At 30.6% G+C, this 14,628-nt stretch overlaps 1 protein-coding gene across 2 annotated transcripts in view; it reads right to left on the bottom strand.

The window, feature by feature from the left end:
• LOC106688305 (ATP-binding cassette sub-family G member 1) overlaps nucleotides 1–14,628 on the bottom strand; it is a 78,301-nt gene that overhangs the window by 20,494 nt on the left and 43,179 nt on the right. For both annotated transcript variants that reach the window (XM_014432696.3, XM_014432697.3), the window contains exons 2-6: nucleotides 3,847–3,961; nucleotides 3,604–3,766; nucleotides 3,357–3,502; nucleotides 1,708–1,949; nucleotides 413–520 (exon numbers count right to left, since the gene is read on the bottom strand). In XM_014432696.3, coding sequence (XP_014288182.1) covers nucleotides 413–520; nucleotides 1,708–1,949; nucleotides 3,357–3,502; nucleotides 3,604–3,766; nucleotides 3,847–3,961 — 774 coding nt within the window. The remainder of the gene's footprint in view (nucleotides 1–412; nucleotides 521–1,707; nucleotides 1,950–3,356; nucleotides 3,503–3,603; nucleotides 3,767–3,846; nucleotides 3,962–14,628) is intronic.

Genomic DNA, 14,628 nt, shown 5'->3' with positions numbered 1-14,628 from the left:
TTTAACATAAAACCGTTTAACTTAAAAAGTTTTTTTACCTATTTTTATTTTAAATATTTTATCAACCAAAAAATGTATTTTTTAACTTAGACAGAGATTTAGGCAATTTACAAATGTTTAAATAAACATAAATAAATTTAGACAATTTTACTTCGTTATCACTTTTAATCAAACCTCATAAACACATTCAGTTGGTTCTCAACGCCAAGCTGGGATTTGAAAATGTATCCCAAAAAAAGACCATCATTTTTCAAAATGAAAATTAATGTACCTCGTATTCCGTCATTTAAACAATGATGGTAGTCAACGTTAGTTATCTGTTCATGTTTATAACAATTTATAGAAAACACTATTTATTGAAATATTTCAAACTTTAACAATAGTGAAAATATTCATAGCACATTATAGTTACCTTGGGGTTTGTTGGAACCGCTCTCTTTACCGTACCAACTGATTTTGCCATTTTTAGATGCCTTGGAAAGTTCTTGTATGCTAAGAAAGTCTTCTGTTACTTCAATAACTGTTCAAATGAAAATATTATGTATTAACGATTGGAATATAAATGCAAATTGCTTAATGATCAAGTTAGTATGTATTATTGGGACAGTTGGAAATTGATTTACTGTAAAAATAAAGATTGTTTTTTAAATTAATTGTTAAAACTAAATAAATATTAAAAAACGTTTTTCATGTAATGGAGTTATAAATTGTAATATGATAGGGATACCCATTCAAATTAAGTTTTATTTGTAGAATAAAATCACGAAAAATATTTTTTTACTGGCTTCACTAATGTTCCAGTACAAAAATAATTAATTTAATTTTTAATTTGAATATTTAACTTTAATATAATATTACAACTTATACAACTCTTACTTATTAGCTATTTAATTTAATAAAGTAACAAATTACGTATGTTTTTTTAGTTTTTCATCGATAACTTATATGATCCTTTGTATCTTAATGCTAAGAATCGCTTACATCTATAAATAGTTGTAAACCAACATCTTAAACTATACTCGATCTCAAAAAATGTGATAGTAATTTTTTTCTTACTTTAGTTAGTTTTAAAGATACTGAGCTTTGAATGAGAATTGAGAAAAATGTTTTTTTTTTTTTTTTTTAGAATGGAATGAAGAACCCGTCGTGCGTGTCAGCAATTTTTCAATAACTAATTTTTAAGTTACTCACCGGATTGTGTGTTGAGTTTGAATCATTGCCTACTAACAAGGAAAATAAAGCTTATTTTTTTATATGATACAGCTCGACAAATGAATATTTCGTAACTTTTGGACCATTTGATCATAGGATCTTTTCACATTTGAAGGCAATAAGTAATAAAGTATTGGGTAAAAATCTGGCGGTCGAGCGTGATTCTGACCAAATCACCTTGCACAACCGCTGGTCTAGAAACAGTACTTCCTTACAAATTACTGCACCCCTGCCCCTTCCTGGGTTGTAATGGAACATATTTAATTAAATTTTAAGTAAACATTTATATTAAAAATGTAGTTAATAATCTTGTTTTGTTGTAAATGATTACCAACCATCAGGGTAATAGTACAATCGCAATTAAGACTTGATTCGTTGGTACTTCTGTTCAACTTAGCTCAAACACAGAAACTCGCTCTTTAATATTACATTTTTTTTTTTGTCTAAATAGGAAGTTATTAGGTTAAAATGATTTATAACAAAAAAAATCCTTACCAAAATCAGCGGGGTTATAATGTATAGGGCAGACGAAGTCATGGGTAGCAAGGTAGTCAATTAGGTGACCCCCGGCGCCTCCTTGGTACACGCATTTACCTGCAGCAAGGAAGTACACCTTATCGAAGAGGTCGAAGAGCGAAGCCGAAGGCTGGTGTATCGTGCAGACTATGGTTCTGCCACCTCTGGCGAGCTGGCTCAGAAGGCGTATCATCTGCCCAGTGGAGACATTGTCTAGTCCACTATTTAAAAATAATAGCAATAGAGAATTGGATAGGTTTTCTAAATCTTAATATTTATAAAAGTAGAGGTGTTAATATGAACGACTTGTGATAATGTGAATGAATTAGAACGAGCCTTCAGTAAATTAAATATGTAAACATGTTATGTAAAACATTACTATGCACAAACGGTGCATATATCTTAATACACCACAGTGAAAATCATTTAAAATAAAAGGCTTAACCTTCTGCTTTATTACAAAATCTTATATTAAATAAAATAATTGACTATCCAAAGTTGACGTAATTAACATTGAAATTAATATTAACTTGACAGTCTCTAAGTCAATCTTAATACTTAACTCTTCTTTTGCAAATATAAATTATTTAAAAAATTCCTCAAGGAACTTACTATCAACTGGGACAATTGCTGTGTTGAAAAAGTTGTTGGCTAGGCGTCTATGGATTGGTTAGTGGTTGATATTTTTGGTGGAAAACAAAGTTGAGCCAAGACCATGTTAGTTAATATATTTGGTATTGGTGTTGATAACAATATTGTATCATTTATAGGGCAGTTAACAAAGTTGATTGGCAATCTCAGTTGAATGTTTTGAACACAGAACAATCTAGGTGATGTTTGAAATTGTATGTATAATCTTTAGGTGAACTTTCTGGGTCGTGGAAAGTCAAGTCAACATTTTTAAACATGGGAGCAGAAATAACGTTGGATTTATGGTTCTGCTGATAATATCGATGATAATTGTCAAAAGTCTTTCTGGCGATGTACCGTGGCAAACTTTTAAATCCCCGAAACTCTTTTTAAATCTTGTTGCGTACTTTTCTTAATTTGTGCATCAGTGTTATTCTTTCTAATAAATGGTACTTTATTCAATAATTATTTCTAGTTCTTACTTCCCGATCATTGAAAGTTTTTAAAATCACCAGATGCAATAACACGTAGTCCATTCATTGAAATGAAGTAAGAAAACTGGGTTTTGATAAAAGTCCTTTTTCGAAACTATTTTCTTTTTAGAATGATCTTCCTCACCTTCACACAAAACATTTAAGAACATACACAGTTATGAATTTCCACACATTTCTTTAATGCTAACTTGGTTGTCAACATCTCGTTTCATCTGTGAAAACTACCCACAAAAAGATTGGCTACCAACTTGATCGTCTCTAGGTCCCTTTACAATAACGTTAATAATAGTTAAGTTGGCGCGTCATAATTGCAGATCTCCAAATTAATCAAAAAAATAAATAAAACGTATAATAATAAATATATAAATATAATAAATCGTCTCTAGGTTCCTTTACAATAACGTTAATAATTATTATTAATAATTAAGTTGGCACGTCGTAATTGCAGATCTCCAAATTAATAAAAACAAACATTTAAATAAATCAGCCATTTATATAACTTGCCTTGTTGGTTCGTCCAAGAAGAGGACAGGTGGGTCGTTGACCAGCTCGATGGCTATGGACAGCCTCCTCCTCTGGCCGCCTGACAGCCGCTCTGTCCTCGTGTTGTAACAATCGTCCAGTCCCAGCTTGGCCAAATTTTCCACTACCTGTAATACTGCTTGTCATATGGGCAATGTTTGCTACACTGATTGTGTTATTGAATTGACAAGCTATCTCCGATCAATAAGTACTCATATACAATACTTACTATTGCAGTCCTCTGCTTCGGTGTGGTGTTGGGCACTTTGAGAGTGGTGGCAAACTCCATCAGCTCCCCGGCGGTGATCATTTCCGCCAGCAGGTCGATCTGGCCGATGTAGCAGCTGGATTCCCGCATTCCCTCGGCCATCTCACCGCTGATACCAACTCTCCTATTAAGTATGTAGATAGTGATCAGCAAGTTCGCTTTAAGAAAGGGACAAATAAATAAGGCTTGGAAGACGTAACTCACCTGTATCCTGATATGGCATTGAGCAATGTTGTCTTCCCTGCACCAGAAGGTCCTAGGATGGCCGTAAGTTCTCCGGACAAGAAACGACCGCTTATGTTGTCTAATAGACGTTGACCTAAAAAGAGAAAAATGTAAAGTATCCTTTTGTTTACAACTGAATTTTTATTTTTATACTCAATTAGTATAATTATAATGATGGGTAATAATCCTATGAACCTCCATTTAGCCAAACAACCTTCAAAACACGATGATTGTAACTGATTGTGCTCAATTACTCTGTTTATTCTAATTTAAAATGCTAAACCAGATGCCAACCGAAGCTAAACAATTAATTTATTATGTACAACTTTATTGTGATTTTTTTTTAATGTGATTCATTTTTAAATTATGAACTATCACTCATAATCACCGAGGAAAAATCTCCATAGGCCATTCATACTTCATTCTTCTATAATTTAATTATCGTATAAAATAGGTTTAATGTGGTCCCATGCGATTTTTTCCTCGATGAATCTGATTGGAAGTTAATAATTAATGCATTTCAATAGTTTTAATTAATTTTAAATATTCTATCTTGTATGTTTTATGGTTATTTTAATAATTGTACTGAATAGATATTTAAATACTCGATTAAGAAAAAGTTGCAAAGCAAAAATAAAACGATTAGATCATTATTTCAACTTAGCTAATTATTATACTTATATGAGGTTATCATTATTTATTGGTTTGATCATTCATTGGTAATACAAAGAAAAAATATACTTATCTATAAACATTTTAATAGTCTTATCATTCTATTAGTGGGAAGATAATAAGAAGAAACAGACTATAATTTATGAACTGTAATTTACTTTCTGAAACCATTTGTCATTTTAGTTAATGACTGGATGTGGTTTGGTGAATCATCTATTTAATGTCACTATTGGGTTTTTCCTAGGCGTTAGTGAAATCTTCGTAAACACATACAATTTATAACTCCGGGTTTCATTATTTCTGGAATAAAAACAAATGTGGGAGTTTAGGTAATCAACGAGATCTATACTTTATACTACGTTACATGAATCAATTGTTTACTTATTTAATTCAATTTATTTTATATTTATACTTGAATGTTTTTGGAACATGTTTATTTAAGTTCTGTTTCAGGTTGGTATTGACATCAATAGAATAATAGGTAAATAATGAATGATTTTTTTGTATCCTATCTTTGTTAACATCTTTTCGGGTTACAGATATCACGTTTTTTCTTCATTGGGTAAGAAGGGATAATGCACGGGTTTCTAACAATGTGATGGGGAAAACACACATTCTAAAAAAATAGAAAAACGAATAAAGAGGGTATAGAAGAAACTGAAACAACATACATCCGATACCAAAATAATGTAAGTATGGGACCAACCAACATCAAGAAACGATCTCCGATCAAAACAAAAGAGAATGTCAAGGCGATCGTAAGGGACGATCAAGCCAAGTTGGCACCAGGTTTCCAAAATATAATGTATTAATACTAATAATAATTTAAAAAAAAAGAAATTCAAATTTTTTCAGAACCTAGTTTTTAGAATTAATAACTTTGGATAGGTTTTACCTTTTTTTCAATTAAATTGGACACTTTTAATTCGTCTATTGAACATTATTCGCACTCAAAAATTGAAATGAAAAGTAAAATACGATGTATAAAATAATAAAACGCAATTTCAAGGTGTGCCTGTTTTTTTTTGTACCATAGCCACTCGCTTATATAATTACTTAAGCATTGAAGCTTGAAGGTAAGGCGCTTAGGCAAAAAACCTTTAATTGAGCAGTCTTTCTCACTGCCGTATTTGCAAACAAATTAAAAGCAAAACAACTTCCTATGTAATTCCTAGCCGAGAATTTTTGTAATTGTAATACGCACATTATTGCTGAGGTATTACCTATCCCGGGTTAATTATTCAAGTCGGTTCCACCTCATGAACTATTTGTTTCGGTTATCAGTTTAAAATAAAAACTAGATATTTTTAATATGCAAAAGTGACAGAACGCATTTGTGATATAAAAATATACTTAGTGGTTTTTCTAGATTCATTGGTTCTTACTGAATTCAGATTGAATAATAATAACTCATAACCTCAACATTCTCAATAAATAATGTAATTTCCAGCATCAAGTCAATACAAAAAATAATCATTGGTGTCTCATCTTGACAACTCGCTGCCGGTTGATTTTTAGTGACTGAAAAGTCCCACTCAGTCTTGTCCTTCACGGATTCGGTCAACGACCATCCAACTCCTACTTGTCTACAAATACCAATTAGATGGTAAATAGTTCACTAATCAACCTTTATTTTTTTTAATAACAATAACAAGCATTTATTAACAAAATTTACAATCACAAAGTCATTATTTGACATCAGAGTTTCCCAAACTTGTTTGTCCTACCGCCCCCTTTCCAGGAAAAATATTACTTAGTGCCCCCTGGAAATTATCTTTTTTATAATTTGAATAGTAGTTAATTGTAAATATATATGGATTACTGTTTCTACATTTTGCATAAAATATAGCTAAGAAAGGTCTAAGTTAGAAACATTGATCGTTGAAATTATGAAACTATTTATTGAACTCAAAATAGAATGTAATACACAAAAAGTTAAAACATTCGAAATCATCTTAATGAGAAGGATGAACCTGGTTTTGCTACCAATTTAGTAACCCTCGGCTCTATTTTCGTCAGCAGTAATATTCTTGACCGTGACAACTTGTAGTTATTCGTCGCCCCCCAAATGCACCTGTGGACATTAACGTCACCAGAATATGGATACCAATCCTTACATTCAACCAATATTTAGAACTGAACATTTCACTTACCTAAAACGAATGTTGACACTAAAGACAACAACAATTTTCTTTTCTATTTATACACATCATCTCTAGAAAATCTTAACATCGAAGATTCTGGTATTGGTTTTAAATTCTAATAGCTATATTAATTAAAATGTGTTACATTAATTTTCTACGTTAAAAGTAGGGTCTCAAATCTTCCGAAATTTTGGTTTTTCAAGTTATGGGATGCATTCCCATTTGAATGAGTTTCTTAATTAATTAAATTTTATTAATAGGTTGTTTTTATTATATTACCTTTTATTACGCTGTACTACAATCGTTTCATTATTTTTTTTAAACTGTTTTATTTGATTCTTATCCGTGACGAATTCAAAGAAAAAGCGTATTTCTTTATAATTTGTAGAAAGTAGTACCTCTTCAGGACTTTCTCAAGCTTAGCGTTTAGTTTAAAATCATATTCCTGTTGAGGGATTCTCTTATTTGTACTTGGGAACGTACAAAGAAATTTAAGAAGTGTTTTTCTCAAAAAAATTTCAATATCTAATGTTTAAAACAATTTTAATATCAAATGTTTAAAACAATTAATTTAAAACGAAAATTATTTTATAAACTATTATTCCAGTGAACTAGGTATTTAATCGTGAAAGGAATATGGTCCGGGTGCGGTCAAGAAAAACTCAAATAGTAGAAATATACTAATTTAATGAGCCAACGTTTCGCCCCACGTTGCAGGGCTTCTTCAGGGCTAAAAAAGATACAAACACATGAGGGCCCCGTCTGTTTCGTGACATACTGGAAGATTATTGATTGACCGTGTGTAAAGATGAAAGGAATATGGTCCGGGTGCGGTCAATTTCTACTATTTGAGTTTTTCTTGACCGCACCCGGACCATATTCCTTTCATCTTTACACACGGTCAATCAATAATCTTCCAGTAGGTATTTAATCCTTCTTCGTTTTTCTCCTAACACCAAAGAAACCTAGCATTTGTTTAGCAACATCAATCTATACTGATTTATGCAAGTTTAATTTAATTACACTTTTTACTCTATAATTTCATTTTGCACGAAACCTCGTTTAAATGCAACCCGTCATAATCCAATGGGGTTCAATCAAATGAGGACCAGAAACATATCTTGGTAGAAGTTTTCGAGAACGTATGGCATCAGCCCATTTAAATTTTTTGGGTGCTGATAACGAATAAAAAAAAATGTATTATTTAAATATCTGTTTTATCTTTTCCTCAGAACTTAAATACGAAGTATTGTTCTAATTATAATTTGCTAATTAATTAAGAGAAATAAAATTATCTAATTATTAATATTATTTTTCGAATATTGGCCTCTTTATGAATTAAGAGCAAGCTGAAAAAATTGTCAAACAAAATTGAAGTTATAAAATTAAAATTTTTAATTAGAATAAAGTAAAAGTAATACATAAATTAGAGATTTTTCAGAGCTTTGGGAACATCTTTCGGGTCCTCATTTGATCAATCTACATGTTGCCGCTTAATTTCTTGTACATTAGTATCATAATTTCCGGTGTGGTAAAACAAAAATCATTACAATTTAAATCGCAGATAATTTTCCTTTATATTATTATGCATAAATTAATGCATTTAAAAAAAAAATTATTTTTAAGTTTAGAGAAAAAAATTGCTTTTTTTAAAATCTTTTTGAAAAGAATTGAGAGCACAAAGTTTAAATTCGTAATTTACACCCTAAAAAACCACAAATTAGTTTTAGAACATTTCCGAAACTTTCTACAACATTTTTCTAAAATTTCCAATGGACAGAAATATTTAAGGATTCTCATATAAGATATAATTTTAAAAAGATTTTATATCGGTGATTTTCCGGTCCGATGCGTTCTGAAGGCTGACGACCGATCCGTTACGGCCAAAAACCGTAACCCAACATTCAAACCGGTTTTGGATAATTTGCCGGAAATCGCATTTGGTTCCATACAATACAATACTATACTTTATTTAAATCTTTAATATTAAATACGTTCACAACAGAAATATTAGTTATGTAAATTTTATGTTAACAAGTCTTTATTCATTAAATACAATCACAATAAATTGCATGGAAGATATTCAGCTAATTGTACAAGAATCAATTACTAGCAGAATTAACAAATGTTTATATCCGTTTTTATCTACAATTATATCCCTCTACTGATTTTTTAATTTTATTTTTAATCTTTCTGTCTTCCTGGGAGCATAATATATGTATTATCCATTTTCCAAATCATTAATCATCAGAGGGGAAAGTCCATAAGCCACGACAAATTCAGTGTTTCAATTTTCACCATGAATTAAAATATCATTCTTCCATTCAAAAATATTTATTTATATTTAATAAAATTTATAAGAAGTAACATTATCTCATCGACGGTTCGCGTTTCGCATTTTTACTAATTTGGACTAAACAATAATTATAATGACGAATTTTTACAGCAAATTGATCTCTCAAACGGATTTTGTACTTCACGTTTGTTTTAATTACAAACGGTTTACCCGAATTAAGGAACGATACATCAAATAAAGACTTTGAGATTCAATTCTCATTGTAAAATACAATGTTTTATCAACATTGAAACTAACTTCTTACAAACTATGAAGAACTCCACTGAAGGCTGAGGATTTCATCTCTTAATCTTAGTAACTGTTTTAATCTTCTGCCCTTCTGAAGAATAGGAAGAGGATGCCAAGCTGGTTGAGGAAGATCACGTCCAATCAAATTTTGTGTGTCAAAGATAGCCCAAAAATATCGTAGATTCCCTGGTTAATAGTGGGGGCGGGAGGGCGGTTAATCAATGAGATTCAAGCATGAAAGGTATTAACTTTCTTTGAAGGAGGAATACGATGGTCCTACTTAATGGTCAGTTTTGGCCTTCAGTAATGATAAAGTAGAAACATGATTTGATGAAACATAAATCACATCCTTTGGTCCCAAAGTGGTCAGTTGACCAACCTTGAAAGACCATGTGTTCATATGAACAACTATACAGTTTATTACAATAGCCGTTGAAGAATGTTTAAAATAATAGCTGTTAAATAATATTAATAACAATAGTGGTTCTTAATTCCCAAAAATCGTCAAAAACCGTAAAAAATTGTTTGCGGTTGTTTGTGACTGACACCTTTAGGACGCGTCGGATTGGAAAAATAACCAGTGTAAAATCGCTTAAATATTGTATTTTTTTGTGAAAATTCTTAATTACAAATATTTATATTGATAGCTTATTATAGAGTTGCACTGGAACATAACTAGAAGAGCTTACAAAGTCGACTTCATTCACCATGAGCCGGGAAGAAAAAAAGATAGTTATTTCACCACAATTTTTGATTAATTTAATGAAAACTATGTATAATCACTAATCAAAAATGATGAGTCTGCCTAGTATAGGTAGGGGGAATAAAAAATGGCAGTTGTTCCAAAACCTTAAAAAAGTCTAATTTTTCATTCGGACATCTATATCTTAAAAGTACCAAAAACACAAGAAAATCTAAAAGAATATTATTTAAAGGAAAATAAATTTGCTGAAATATTAGCCCTAATAGAGCTATTCACGTCCAATAGTTCTCGAGATATAGCTTTTTAAAAAGCAACATTTCTTAAAAATCTACTGAAAGTAATTAGTTTAGATTAGTTGTTAGTTAATTTATTTTGAGAAATCTATATCTCAGGAATTATGTGACGTATAGATGTCTAATAGTACTCAAATTATATCTAGTTTTACGTATTATAATGTAGTTTATGACCTTAACCTTCGTAGGAATAGTAGGTTTCATGATATGGGCTAAAATTGATTGATTTATAGTTGTTTGGACAATAAGTTTGAGTTCTGAAAAACTTTATTTCAGAAACCATAATGATGTCTGTCAGCACTCAAATTAAAGCTAGTTAAATTTACTATAAAATAGTTAATAACGTTTATTTTTGAAGGAGTAGTAGTTTTTATGATATTTGACAAAATAAATTCACCAAATGTTAATTTCTAGTTGTTCGAATAAAATGTTTGATTTTTGAAAAAATATATCTGTAGATCTATAAGACGCACATATGTGTGCCAGCACTCAAAATAAAGGAAATTTAATTTACTACAAAGTAGTTTATGACACTGATCTTTGTAGAGATTGTAGTTTTTATGAATGATATTCGCATATAAATTTTTCAAATGAAAATTTGCCGGAACAACTATAAATCAATTTATTTTAACAAATATCATGAAAACTACTAATCCTACGACGATAAACGTATCAAACAACTCCATAGCCCATTAGACTAGCTTTAATTTGAGTGCTAACAGACATCTGTACGTCTAATGGTTTTTGAGATATAGATTTTTCAAAATAAATTCACTAACTACTGATCTTTCAGTACGATTGATACAAATGTTCTAAATGATTGAGGAAAAAGCTTTTTGAACCATAGTTTCGCAATCAATTTATAAAAGCAATCTTGAATCATTTCAAGATAATCTATCACTTTATTTATTTATTGATGGAATGCAAACAAAAAACTTAAAACTCATTCATCAAATTGCCTTGAAGGCACAACGAAGTACTAACAAACCTCTTTAATAATTCCTTCATAGGATTTACGGGTTACCCTATATTATATCATTGTTCATGGTAGCAAACAATTTACTACTGAACCATAATGGTTCTTGATTAATTAGTTTTTATTGTATTTTTTCTATTACCTATTCTTAATTGAAATGTATTAGTTGCGTTTAAATCAGTTTGATTTTACATTACTTTGTTTTCTTATAACAGTACGTTTTTATACCATATGTATGTGTGGCTATAGTAAAAAATTAATTATTAATATCATATTATATTTTAATATGTTTTAAGACTTGAGTTTATTAATTAATATTCTGGCTTCATTTCGGAATCAACAATTCTAGATTGTATTTATGTTTATTATGTATACATATTCATATTATTGTATTATGTATTTTTTGTATTGTTGGATTATGTAGGTATTGTTTGAGTTAATATAATTAATAGAAATGTAAGAAAAAAATTAATGTATACAATTTCAAATTACTCACTTTTAAATAATCTAACACTTTTTAACGACTTTTAAAAATTTATCACGCAGAAATATATTTATATTTACATAATTTGGTATGAAACGAAACTTTAAAAAAATAAAATAAATGTATTAAATGTTATATAAAATAAAATAATTAGGCCGAAAAAATTTAATTTATAACTTCCTAATTTAGACATACCATTATTCAAAGTTGTATAAATCTGTTTATAGATAACTTTGACGTAGCAAATGCCGAATGGCATTATGCCAAAAAGACTGAAAATAGAGACTCATGACGTGCAGGTTAAAATTTCTTTTATATTGTTTTTTGGCTTATCAACAAAAAACAAATCAACAAGCGAATATTACGATGCATTAGGAAGTAATTGATAATTCATTTCCTCATAGATAAGAGATTAGTTGTGAAGGTCAATTTGGCAAGTTTGGCCCACTAACATTTTTCGTCTTGATATATAAATTATTTTTTAGTGAGAATATAGCATTGTTGTTTCTTAATAAAAAGTGTTAATTAGAGCCAGAGTAATTTTCTCTAAATTACTCATGCATGTGCCTTCACAATAATTACCTCATAGTGAACAATTTTTCACTTGTGCCTATGCTTTCATGACAGTTTTTGGATAATGAAGTATAATAGCCTGAGAAAATTAGATAGCGTAAGGAGAATTATTTAATTTGTAATCTTTTTTTTTAACCGTGCTGATTGCACCGCAATTTCAAAATTATACGATGGCGAATCTATTACAGCTAATGGAACAAAATAAATAAATATGGTCGAACACATTTAGCGAATCATCCATACTAATAGATAAAATTATAGAGAATTTATTTTGAATTATAATTAGTTAAATACTTTTTATTGGAAGAGTAATAGTTGACCGACCGTATATAATAGATTGTAGGAGGATGTTCTGGGTTGCTGATAAGATAGGTACAATATGGTAACAAAAAAACTATTTTATACTTTTTTTTAGGACTTCTGCCAACAATATATTTTTTTTATATGAAGTTGTATTTGGTCTTTTATTAAAAAAAAAACTATAAAAAATTATTTATATGAACTAAACCTGTGTTTGCAGGGCGAAAGGAGCCCAAAAATCACAGTTTTAAGAAAAAATATATGAAAAATTTGGTATATATGTTTAATAATCTTGTGAATGGTGGTTGAAATTCAGTTATCTAGCAAATAATTCGTCTAGTTCTTTATCGTTAACCTAACAAAAATATTTTAAAAGTTTACTGAATTATTTTGTGTTCTTGCAGTCTCTCACGAATAAATATTATACCGATATTTAGTATTAATTCTAATTTTTGAAAAATAAATGACAACTTTTTATTTTTTAGACAATTGCTTATTAAAGCTATCAGTTTCATTTTCAACCATTCGTAATCAAAATTTGGGATTTTACACAGTTATGATAAGCGAGTGAGAACTCTCCGGATACTGCTTTGTCGACTCAAACCGTCAATGAGCGGAGCTATAGGACGATTGATTCTGGTTCGGCATTGATTCACTGGTTCTCAGCTGTGATGGCTGGCGTGTTCCTCTTGCCTGCGTTCTGTTTGGACTTGTCTATTCGCTCCTAGAACTTCTTCCGGAATGCACAGCCACTATATCATTCGAGCAATTCGCACGCCCAACTGCAGTTAAAGATTTTGAGATATCAGCCACTGGGTGTGGACCGGAACTCGGGACTCAAACTATTTTCCTTTTGCAATGATCCTTGCATGCCCGAAGTGCTAGGTCAGGTGAAACTGAACAAGTCCTCTTTACTTCTACATTTCGTTGCGCTGAACCGTTCAAGGTTGATAGTGTTATACTAAGTCCTTCAAATTTACTTCCCCCAACATTGTTAAAACGATTAGCGATAAATCTATTTTTTGTCGTCTTTTTTAACAGACGGTGCGCGTCGAGGTCACCCGGGGAACGTTGGGTTAACTCTCTCGCCACTTCCTCCAATTTGTGAACGACATTGAGGCCGTAGACGACGAATTTGCAGTTCTTCGACCCGATCAAAGTTGATTTTATGGAACGGGTAGACTTTTTACGTGTATGATACTGGCACTTTCACTGAAAATTGAATCAGAATTGGATGTTTGTAGGAGCGTTTGGAGCTCTGCAAGCCTTTTTAGGGAAAGCGAAACCTCCTGCTTATGTTGGTATTTTATCCTTGTGCAAGCCATTCTTGGTCTTCGATGTCACACTGCCGCCTGTCTTCGAAGGGCGGAGTACTGTGTGAAGCTTCCATACTTGCACTCACCTCACTCATGATGTACGATTTTTATATCAGTATAGTTTAATTATCACGGACTTGTTTATAACCTAATTAATTAGAGGCTACTAAAAAATGGCCAGAATTATGAGTGTCGACCGTTTCTGAAATATAGGTATGCCGATAAAAATAAGGGATTAACTAGATACGAACGCGCAAAAACCCTGAAAATATAATGATATTTTATTGAAAATCGGGTTTATGTTTCGATCGATGATAACCCAACACAAATATGACAACAGACAGATAAGGAGCAAAATTATCTCCTCAATTTCTAAAACGTGAAATGCAAATGACAATTTAGATTCTGAGTACTTAAATATTCTTCATTTCTGTATCAATAAAATACAAACATCATCAACCGAAAACAAATCTCTGGTAGCGATGAAGCAATGTACAAAAATAATAATAAATATAAGTAATATCTTAAATAATATTATTTCAAAATTTTTTGAGACAAGGTAATTATTTATTAAATAAAACCACAAAATTGTATCCAATACTGTCTCAACACTTTATTTCTTATTAGTCCAACGTTTCGGCTATTCCAGCCATCTTCAAGGACATCTAAATATTCAACAGCTTATATTATATCTTTATTTTTAAACATTTATAACC

This window comes from Halyomorpha halys, unplaced genomic scaffold (assembly GCF_000696795.3).
Source record: "Halyomorpha halys isolate HHAL.00 unplaced genomic scaffold, Hhal_1.1 Scaffold1102.1, whole genome shotgun sequence".
NCBI classification, from domain to species: domain Eukaryota; kingdom Metazoa; phylum Arthropoda; class Insecta; order Hemiptera; family Pentatomidae; genus Halyomorpha; species Halyomorpha halys.
This window is presented reverse-complemented; position numbering and strand designations above follow the sequence as displayed.